The following is a 10,630-nucleotide window of genomic DNA, read 5'->3' on the forward strand; positions in this document are numbered from 1 at the left end:
TTCTATATTTAAGTATACCTATCTAACAAACAAAATCCATATAGATCCGAATTTCAAAATCTGTACAAAAATAAGGAAAATTCGACAAAATTTCCAGAAAAATTTCAAACTTTTTATTCAGAAATTTAGGGTTGCAGTTTTAACGCTCATTAATTAGCATAATAAGGTAGCTAGGACTTATATACCACTAAGTTTTTTATTTTGTTGCCGACGGTTTGGCGCATTTTCTTCCTCAAAAATTATATAATTTGTTTTTTTTTTTTAATCGAGGAGGCCTAGATCGCACTTTATTATTTCAAAATCTAATGGGCTATAATATTTCATACCCAGATTTTATTTTTTATTTCAGAATAAAGGTTTGGAAATTTTGATGAACATTTGTTGGGTTTCATTGATTTTTGCTAAGTCTTGTACAAAGTTTGAATTCTTGACTTCCATGTCTTTTCTAAGTTAGCGAGCCATACTTCTAAGAAAAAATAATAATAAACATAAAATAAACCAAAGAAAAATAGCCCATATATTTTACAACGTCGCATTCTTATTTGTTTGCCCGCGACTGTATGTACATATGTTCTTAAAAATATTTAACTGTTATAGAAAAATCACATAGCACAAAAAGAGCTAAGTAGATACATATATAAAAATATGTAAAATCACATCGTCGCAGCTTCTAAGACTTGATTATATTTTTATCCTTAACAAATCAGTTTTTCACTCAACCATTTAAAGCCGTTTTCAAGCCTTTGAGTTTGTTGACCTTCTCCACACCCACACTATTCGCAAATTGCTTGCGTGCTTCTTCCTTATATTCTTGTACGTTGTAGTGCGATTGCTGTGAATAATAAATTTCGAAAAGATTTATAAATTTGCATAAAATTTTCCATCATAGATTTTCTTTACATTAAATGCATCTTGAAATTCAATTTTTGTCAAGCGTTGCAATCCACGAAAATTTCGTCCTAAAATGCGTCCCAATTCATAGCGTGAGATGCTGAAGGCCTCTGTTGTAGTCGACATCTCGCTGCTGCCAGACTGATCTTCGTCGCTGGTTTTCTGAAAGATGAATGCCCAAAAATTAAATTGGCATTTTACAAAATAATGTATTTGTAGTTAGGTAGTATTTTTTTATTTTATATTCAACATACCGCTGTACTTGTGAGTGGTCGTAAGGTGGCCTTTGGTGGTGCAGGATCACTGAATCCTTCATTCAACAAGTTATATACACCGCTAAGCGTGTCTCTGGTGTCAAAGTATTGCTGATATTAAAGAAATGTAAACTAAGTAATAGTACATACCACGTTGAAAAAATTAAACGGTTTCTAGGTATTTATGAGATGTTAGAAGCCTATTTAGTATATCAAGTGATATAATGCTGCCTTATGTGGTCATGTGATCATGGTGACACAAATTAAAAAAAAAAACCTTAGTATTGTTAAATGACACATATTTCTAATACTGTGAAGTGTTTCATGACTCTAACTCTTGTCTAATTCATGTCTAATTAAAGTATGTAGTGAGGGCTAGATATGTATTAGACAAGGACTACAGACTTGAGACATTCAACCGTAGTAAAGGTTTTGTTTCTATTTTTGTAATTTTTTGTTGCGTGGTTTATATTGATAAGGTATGGTAATCATTTTGTCAAGATTCAGTGTAGTACTTCAAAATCGCAGAGAAGAGTATTCTCCTCAAAATAGTAGAAAAAAATACACTACATCCGGAGCGGCAAAAGCCGTGAGGATAGAGCCTGAAATGACTTTCCCTACACCTTGCTGTGGAAAAGTAAAAAAAGGAAAGCAAAGCAAAAGAGCGCTGGCAATGGGTCCTCAGTACTCTCTAAATGTCATAACACTGGATAAAGGAAGAAACGCTAGAGCATCTCATCTGTGATTGCCCAGCATGGTACACGATCAGAATAAGATCTGTGAGAAAACGCCGCTTGTCATTCCACACTTCTAGAAGGCAGTTATCGAGGTTTCCTCTCTCACACAAGGCCTCAAATGGGGGGCAGTGCATTATCTGAGTGCACGGCAATCATCTTGAGATCAAATATCAAAATTAAGAAAAAAGTTTAGCAAGTGGTCCCACAGGGTGCTGCGCTCGTCCGGCTTCTGTTTAATATTTACACTACGAAACTTCCCCAATCACCATAGGGAGTTTCCATTATCTGATGATACAAAGGAAATAAAAGTTTTTGACAGCATACAAAATAGGGCCTTCGATTTTCAATCTCGGCAACCGCACTTCGCTATGAAATTTTTAGTCACCGGCTACAAAAGGTTACATTGGACGAAGCTTCCATAACAGCACAGTCAACTTCAACTTCCGTACGGGAGCATCTGGGCATTACTATTTACCAAGCCGTTCCTTATCCGTTTCGACAGGACAGTTAATTGCTGAAAGCGAATTATCAACTCCAGAACGTCAGAGAGGACGAAATCTAGAACATCTTTATCGGATTTTAGTCCCCTCCGATCGGAGACGAAGAGTTTCAGCTAACAAGAGCGACCCTTGCTAATCTGGCACAATTACGGACTAGCTGTCGGTAAAATTTCTACTTATTCATACTAGATCCAGACGTACTAAATGCATATCCGGTATATAAAGGTTCTTTTTCCGACACCAATCACTTGCCCAACTCTCTCCCTTTTTTTCGACCCCGTCGAAACAGCACTATTAGTGGGCTTACTGTTAAAAGACCTTGACGACAGCGATTAAATAATTATGCGATTCTAGCACGGTAAAGTAAACGTCATACTTTTGGATTTAATTTGGAGCTTTCATCAACCTCATAAATCATCAACCAACGATATAACAAACTCAAATGAATGAAAATATTTTCCAAATTACTTATACTTACATCAACAATGAGATTCTTCGTGGTGACCATTTTTTGAAAAAAATCCCAAAAGATTCCACGTTTTGTACGTGATTTTGGAACATTCTCTGGCGCTATGTTCATCTTACTTGTTTCAGGTATATCGAGTGTCTCAAATATTTCCAGCGATTGTGTGAAGTCCGTTAAAGTCGCCATGGTGGCCAGCAGGAGACAGAGATAAAATACTAGCCGCGATGACATTTTGTTAGAATACACCAATTTAGCACTGTAATGGTACAATTATAAGGGCGTATACATACAATGATCTTTATATTTGGTAAGCAATATGCATATTTACAGAAAAAATGCAACTTAATGTAAAATGGCGATTTAGTAAATTAAATCAGAATAGTGGTACCGCTAGTCACATAAAATAAATTTGTTATATTACTCAACGCGCACAAATCGTATTACATTTCAAATAACACACTTGCATTTAGTGTTGCGGTAGTTATAACTACAGTATGGGTAGCAAATAACTATGAGCAACAACAATAATGCTTGATTAAACGTTCGATAAAGCAGTAACGCAGCGCTGCAACTTAATGTGTGGATACAACACAAATATGCTCCGAATTTTTGGTTTGCTGTCTGGGGTCCGTCACCCATTTTCCTTGTAATCGCAGCCATTTGCGTGCATTATGCGCCTTCGTGAGCGGCTCATTATTTTGGCATTTGATAAGCATACATAAGTGGCATGGTCGGTTATGAGAACATGAGGGGCGCACCAGCTATCAGCAAACATATGAATGTGGGTTAAAATATATGTATATGCACATGCATATGTATATATGTTTATGTAATTGACTATCAATGGACTATATTGCCCTTCGCACCACAACCTTTTTGCAGATGTTAAGCAACAACAATAAGCTGGCTAAAACCGGCAAGCTGCAGCGATCAGCAATCAGTGATAATACATAGAACATCAAGTGACACATACACAATTACTACTTCTGGCTGTTTCACATTGGCTGTCAAAGTCGGAATAGAAAAGGATTCGAATTTTTCTCATCCTGAGAAAGGCTTCGGGTTAGGGTGATTGATTCAAAAAGCCAGATTTGTTGGGCTCACATAATTACAGTGATTCAAACAAGTGACCACGTGTTGATTTTTTTTTTAAATATTCGTGATGTTTTTCGAGCTAATTTTTTTTGTTATTTTTCTTTAAAAGCTTTAACCAAAACTATATAAATAACATTTTCAATCTTTATAAAAAATTTAAGAAAATTCAACAAATTTTCATTGAAACTTCAACTTTTTAATCTGAATCTTTAGAATATTTTTAGGTATACAGTTTCATAGCATATACAATTTTAGTCTAATGAAGTGCAAGTTTCAAACAGGTAAAAAATCTCATTTTTTAAGAATCTTTTTTGTGACATTTTTTGTACTTTTTTTTTCAATATCAAAAATTTCAATTTCAAAAAGTCAAAGCCAATTTTTTTGTATATTGCACTTGTTATCTACAAAAAACCGTAAACGCAGCCTGCAAAAAAATTCTCAAAAATCTATGCAATTTTTTAGCCGGTTGAAACTTGCACTTCATTAGACTAAAATTTTATATGCTATAAAAATGCCTACCGAAAAACGTTCTAAAGATTGAGAAAGTTGAAATTTTGATGAAATTTTTAAATTTTTTTAAAAAGCTTGAAACTGTGATTTATTTATATGGGTTTGGTTAAAGCTTGGATGGTATTTTTATTGAGAAATCACAAAAAAAAAATTGGCTCGAAAAAACATTATGAATATTAAAAAAAAAAATCAACACTTGCTTGAGTCACTGTATGCATTTGGTTCTTATAGCTCGCATTTAGAGTTGAAAACAGTAAAATTTTAACAAACCAATTAGTTTTTCTTTGAAATATAAAACAAGCCAGCGGGTTCCGGGTTGAATACTCTAAGAGCTGGCCAGTGCAGTGGCTGAATTTTAATTAAGTTAGTTAGAGGAGTTACTTCGTTTTGTCCTCGTTCACCACCCCAGACCAACTTGCTTTGCATCTCAAATCCCGAGAAGGCAGAACAGGTCTAATCCACGTTTTTACCGATACAAAAACAATTGTAATCAACAGACAAAATGAGGCACGTGGGTCTGCAGAAGAATTTTTGAAAGAAATTCGAGAGGGCGAGATTTTTTAATTTTTATGGCTCTGCTGCGCTTCAGTTTTACATAAATTCTAGCTGGGTTCACTGTATAGGCTACACACTTACATAGCTACTAAATGTTGAACCCGTGCATACATATGTACATACATGCATACGTGCCACGTGCCGCTATTATTAATCGAGGGAAATCGCTGGTGATTCAGTGAAATTCATGCGTATATATGTATGTATACAAAAGTGGTGCTTCTGCGTTTGTTTGGGAGTTTGAAGTCCGCTGAGCCAACAACGGTAGATAATCGTGCAATTGAGTGCTGGAAATTTTTTGCATTCGCTTGCGTTACAAAACTATATTGACCATCGCCGTAAATTTAATGCATAATTAATCACAATTCATACAAATATGTAAACAAATACGCAATCACGTACACTCATTTAGCCATTTACAAAACTAATTTAAATAAGCATCTCTTATTGCAGTAGGTAATTGAATTAAAAGCGAATTAAAAAGCAAAATTGCAACGGAAAAGTGAGTGTGAATTTTGCTTTGCTACGCGTAATTAATAGTAATTAAGGCAAAAACGTAAGCCCACGCATAAACGTGCCTACAGCTGCGGTCAATGAATTAGCACAGGAATTCCAAATTATATTGTTTACAACTTACTTATGTTTACATACTTATTTATTTATCATAAATTTCTTTTAAAATATGCTTAATTTAATCTTAAGTAGAAACCACATAAATACACGTTTCAAAGTTTGCACAAATTTCCAAAAAATTAATCAAGTTTCAAAAAAATGTTTGTCAAAATTGTAAGCTTTTTTATAAGAAATCATAGAAAATTTTTGGATATGCATTAAATTTTAGTGTAATAAATAGCAAGCTTCAAGTCGCTAAATATCGCCGTTGATTTTTTTTTTTGGGAACGTGTCTTCTTCAAAAAAAAAAAAATACACTTTTATCATGCGTTATATGGATGAAAATGCGCAACACCTTCCACAAAAATTTCTTAAAAATTGCATACCCGAAATTTTTCTAAAAAATTTGAAATTTTGATGAACATTTTTTGAAGTTTGTTTAATTTTTAAGAATTTGTGAAAGCTTTGAAATGTTTATTATGTGGTTTCTGTTATAGATTGATTTATGTTTCAAACGCAAATTATTAAAAATAAATAAATAAGCATAAGTTGCAAACAATATCATTTTGAATTTTGGTGCTAACCCATTGACAGCAGCTGCATATTTATGTGCCCAAAGAGAAAATAAGTACTGTTAGAACTTGTTATATCTATATAATTTTTTAATAATTTTTCTTTTTGTTTATTTTTTATAATTGAAATAATTAAAATAAGATTTATAGAACTTAATATTATATTATTTTAAATTAAAGCTGAGTTTAAATTAAGCTGAGAATAAAGTTATTCAATGGAAATTGCTTATAAATTTTTATAAACACTTTAACTTCCGGAATGTATTTACAAATGTAGGCAATACTTCTTCTCTTCAGGACGGTGACCGATCTTAAAGTAACTCTGCTATTGAACTTACAGAGTCAACTGGAAACTGGCAGCATAGATTAATCCAGTACTTGCTGCCGGTGTCGACATAAGCATTTCAAATACTGGTATTTATGTGTAGTTCAATTTGATTTACATTTTAAGCGCAAGGTACGTAGGTAATCTAAAATTAACTTATTTTTATTTTTTGGTACTAAAGCTGTTTGACCATTCGGCATGCCTTGTTAAATTCAACTAAACTTTTTGTGGTCTGAAAAAATGTGACTCATACGCCATGTATCCTCCCGTAATTATGAAGAAAATATCTCCCTTAACAAAATTATATTCATTCCATCTTAATACGCGATCAAATTGAGAGATAGGACATTTTGTTATTTTAATCAGTACATATTTATATCGCTAGCTTAGAGTAAAGAGTTGCTGAGGCCAGTGATATGTATGTAATTTTCCGAGCAAGATGGTATGCTCTTTAACCTTTAGATAATTGTGTCAAGCTCAAGTGGCTAATGGCCTAAATAGGAATTTTTTAAATTAAGTACAATATGTTTTTTTTTGTTATTTCACCGCGTAGGTGAAATTCAGCAGTGTGCTGAAATATAAGTAAAAGCAAATTTAAAATGTTGAAAATTTACTTTTTAACTATAAAGTTTAACAAACCAGAAAATGCAAAAATAGAAAAACGCTCCTTTAAATTGACATCTAATTACTTTGTAGAAAAAATTCACAAACAGCCAACAAAACATTGAGCTTTATGGTCAACTGCTTTTCAGTAATATTACTGCACTGATAACATGACAGTCAAAAACAAAAAAAAACATACATTTCTAAGCTCTTCAGTTGTAAATTTCTCAATTATGAGTTGCGCCTACAGCAATCTATTTAATTAAAAATATTATAACATTTTTATTAAAATTTGTTAATTATGTTAGCTCATTATTTTCTATTGTGCTCTTAAAATGTACTAAGTAAAAGCTTTGTCTTGAAATATTTAATTGAAGTCGCGCTGCTATATGAACCAACAAATAATTACAAATATGTATATTGTAGCAAATAAAAACCACTAAAATGGCATATTTCCTCAAAAGCAATAACAATGCTTGCTATTATAAAAACCAAAAACAACAAAAACAACTTTCACAAAAACAAAAACGTGAACTTATAAGCCTAAGTCTGCCATCTTCAGTTTGTCGCCACACTAAATTCAATCTGCTGCCATATAGCAACAGTTGTTGCCGGTTTCACAGGACACCGTCTATGCAAAAAAGCGCTAAAACTTTTAAACTTTCCACAATTTAGTTTTACATCCGACATTTTATGCCTCTGTTTTACATACTCTTTAATAATTTCTTTTCCCTTTGCCAGAGACAGCCTGACTGCCTATCTGCCGCATTTTCCTACCAGCGCTCGCGGCCTAACTCTTCTTTTCCTCTTTATCCGCCCTTTTATGATTATAGCAGCGCATTTGTGCACTTACTATGTATGTGTGAATGTATATTTGTGTTTGTCTGGAAGCATTTTTTAAATTAATTTTTCCAAATCGCCTTTAACTTCACTTTATTCGAAGCTCAGAAAATGCTTTTGCAGCTTTGACAATTTGGACCAGCCGAAATGGCTATTCCTTTTTCATGTAAATATCTATGTATATGGTGTTTTTGAAGCCATAGGCAAAGCAAATTATTTTTGTATTACTGCATATTTGAAACGAAACTTCATTTTTAAAGCATTTACATAAAAAAAAGTTAAATATTTAACTAGGCCAACCGCCCCCCGCTATTGAGAGTCTCATGGAGAACAAAGGGGTTAGCGGATTGTTTCCTGAATCCGCGAACCACTTTCCGATAGACAACTGAGTGCAAGGCATATGACGCTGGATAGTAGATTAAAGGATTTAACAGAAATTTGAGACAGTGGAGATTAAGCTTCTCGGCAACGAAAGGATGCCCACAGGGAAGGAGCGATCGTTCCTCTGTCGGAGCAGGGGTCTATGTTATACAACACAGAAGGCTCATTTGAAATTGACTCTGTCTTTCAAGCAGAGGCGCATGACATTGAACTTTGCCTAAGACATTGTGCAGAAAGTGCGGCGACCAACAAGCGCGTATATAAACTCTGACGGCAGGGTGGTGTTTCCTGCCTTAAACGGACACGAGATCGCATCGAACCAGGTGTAGGATTGCATTCAGATCTTAACACTCATCGCATTCAGAAGCCGGGTATACCTCAAAAAGGGGAATTATGTTACAGATATTTCCCCAAAGGCGATTCGCAGGCATTCAAAGGCTTTGAATCCTTCATCGGTTTTCCATGGAATTCTGTCTAGCAAGGCTAAGCCCTTCATACCGGAAATATCAAATAAAAGAACTATGTAAAGTGTTACCTCATCATACTAGGTACGGTGTTGGCTGATTCTTTCGAACAGGTTAGAAGATGCTGCATCTTGAAATGAATGTCCGCCAATCCGCCTTTTTTGTTTTCGGTGTTTTTCCATCTCCAGTGTGATTTTTCGTTCTATGATAATCCAGCACCATCCTTCTACAAGATCGAAAACTGACAATGAAGATGTCACAACGTCGAAAATTTTGCCAAAATACATCGTAATTGTTACAGGCTTTCATACTGGTCACCGCAGAATAATGAAGCATTTGAAAATACTGGGAGTTGCGCTAGGTCCAGCCATCGCTAGCTAGCTCCACCGTAACTAGAAGAATATGACCCATATAACTATTAACCAAGAAAGCTCGCGAGAGCCTGCTGCTTTGCAATATGGCAACACTAGTATTTGAGTGGGTAAAAATGGGCCCATTTAATCCCTATTATGAGGCAAGATGCCTCATTGGAAAATAAACTCAACCCTACAGCACTCCAACCGAAATCCCACTAAGGATAAATCACTGCTTTCAGAGGTGAATTGTTCCGGAAAAATGATTGCCCTGATTGATCAATTACCTGATTAAAGGCAGGATTGATTTATGGTTATCACTATTTTTATTTTGCTTAAACCTTTTCCTTCAGACTTTATATATAGTCAAAACTACGGGCAATGGTTAAACTAAAAATCATACAAAAAATTAATAAATAAACTAAATCTGCTTAAATCAGCTTTTTTGTTTAAAATATGTAGCTAATTTTTGCGGCCGACAAATGCAATTAACAGAACTTAGTCCAAACAAAAAATGGTTGGTCAAAACCGATATAACCTAACCATATATACAAGTATTTAATGGCGATTATATCTATGTATATATATATGTACATGTATACCAGCATACCACATACACATGCTCGGATATATACATAATTAAAGCAATATAATTCGATGCTACACTAAAATGCTTAGTCATTTAAGAAATTTTATTTACTAAATTGTTTGTTGGTAACCAAATTCGCATGCCTATTAGTTAAATGTAGTTGTAACAACCAAACATTATCCTAAGGTTAGGCATGCCGGACATCCCATGTAAAAATAATATATGCTCGCATATTTATGTGATATAATTTGAATTTACACCATTTTGTTTCCAAAACCAAAACAATTTATTAAAATTAATGAACGAAAGGCAACATTAAGCGAAATATCAAACAACTAATCCAAACCATTTCTTCACTTATTTATACATAAATATTTAATAAAGCAGTGTAAATTTGGCGTTTATTTTTCGTGTCCACCATAGGTACTGTTGAACTAACTAAATTTTGTTCATTACCCGGAATTGTTTCTAGCTAAATATGTATATACATACACACATATTTACTTATACATTTATTGCACATACATACTACATAGATAAATCTAATATTAAGTATGCATGTGAATGTCTGCTGAACTCATTGGCCCACTAAATGGGAGCTTCCGGTTTTTAAATGAATCAGAAAAAATTTACGCTAAAGTCATAATGAATTCATTATTATTTGTAAAGCCTAGCAAAAATTTTAGAGCACAAACATTTTGAATTTAAAATTTTCTTGGTGTTGAACTAAATAAAAAAAATTATGAAAACATAATCATACCGTGAGTTTGAAGATACCATGGGCCTTATCGAAAAATAAGATTTTTCCACGACTTAAAAAAAAAAGACTTTACTTTTATTATTTTCAGCAAAAATACCGAATATTTTCACCTGTTTTTTTTTT

At 33.7% G+C, this 10,630-nt stretch overlaps 1 protein-coding gene across 1 annotated transcript; it reads right to left on the reverse strand.

The window, feature by feature from the left end:
* Positions 1–593: 593 nt before the first annotated feature.
* On the reverse strand, positions 594–3,105 carry LOC118734653. The gene is made up of 4 exons (XM_036464358.1): positions 2,861–3,105; positions 1,146–1,256; positions 901–1,053; positions 594–832 (listed from the first exon to the last, which is right to left on the reverse strand). The coding sequence occupies exons 1-4, from the start codon at positions 3,077–3,079 to the stop codon at positions 716–718; spliced, it is 600 nt and encodes a 199-aa protein (XP_036320251.1). The 5' UTR covers positions 3,080–3,105; the 3' UTR covers positions 594–715.
* Between the last annotated feature and the right edge of the window lie 7,525 nt (positions 3,106–10,630).

This window comes from Rhagoletis pomonella, unplaced genomic scaffold, assembly GCF_013731165.1.
Source record: "Rhagoletis pomonella isolate Grant_MI unplaced genomic scaffold, Rhpom_1.0 Rhpom_scaffold_00002, whole genome shotgun sequence".
Lineage (NCBI taxonomy): Eukaryota > Metazoa > Arthropoda > Insecta > Diptera > Tephritidae > Rhagoletis > Rhagoletis pomonella.

Bases quoted from the DNA above. Each gene is read 5' to 3' on its own strand.
- LOC118734653 (XM_036464358.1), bottom strand. From the start codon at position 3,079: ATGTCATCGCGGCTAGTATTTTATCTCTGTCTCCTGCTGGCCACCATG. The intron at 1,257-2,860 runs GTAAGTATAAGT...CTTTAATATCAG, and splicing joins CGAAGAATCTCATTGTTGAT to CAATACTTTGACACCAGAGA. The intron at 833-900 runs GTAAAGAAAATC...TATTATTCACAG, and splicing joins AATTTCAAGATGCATTTAAT to CAATCGCACTACAACGTACA.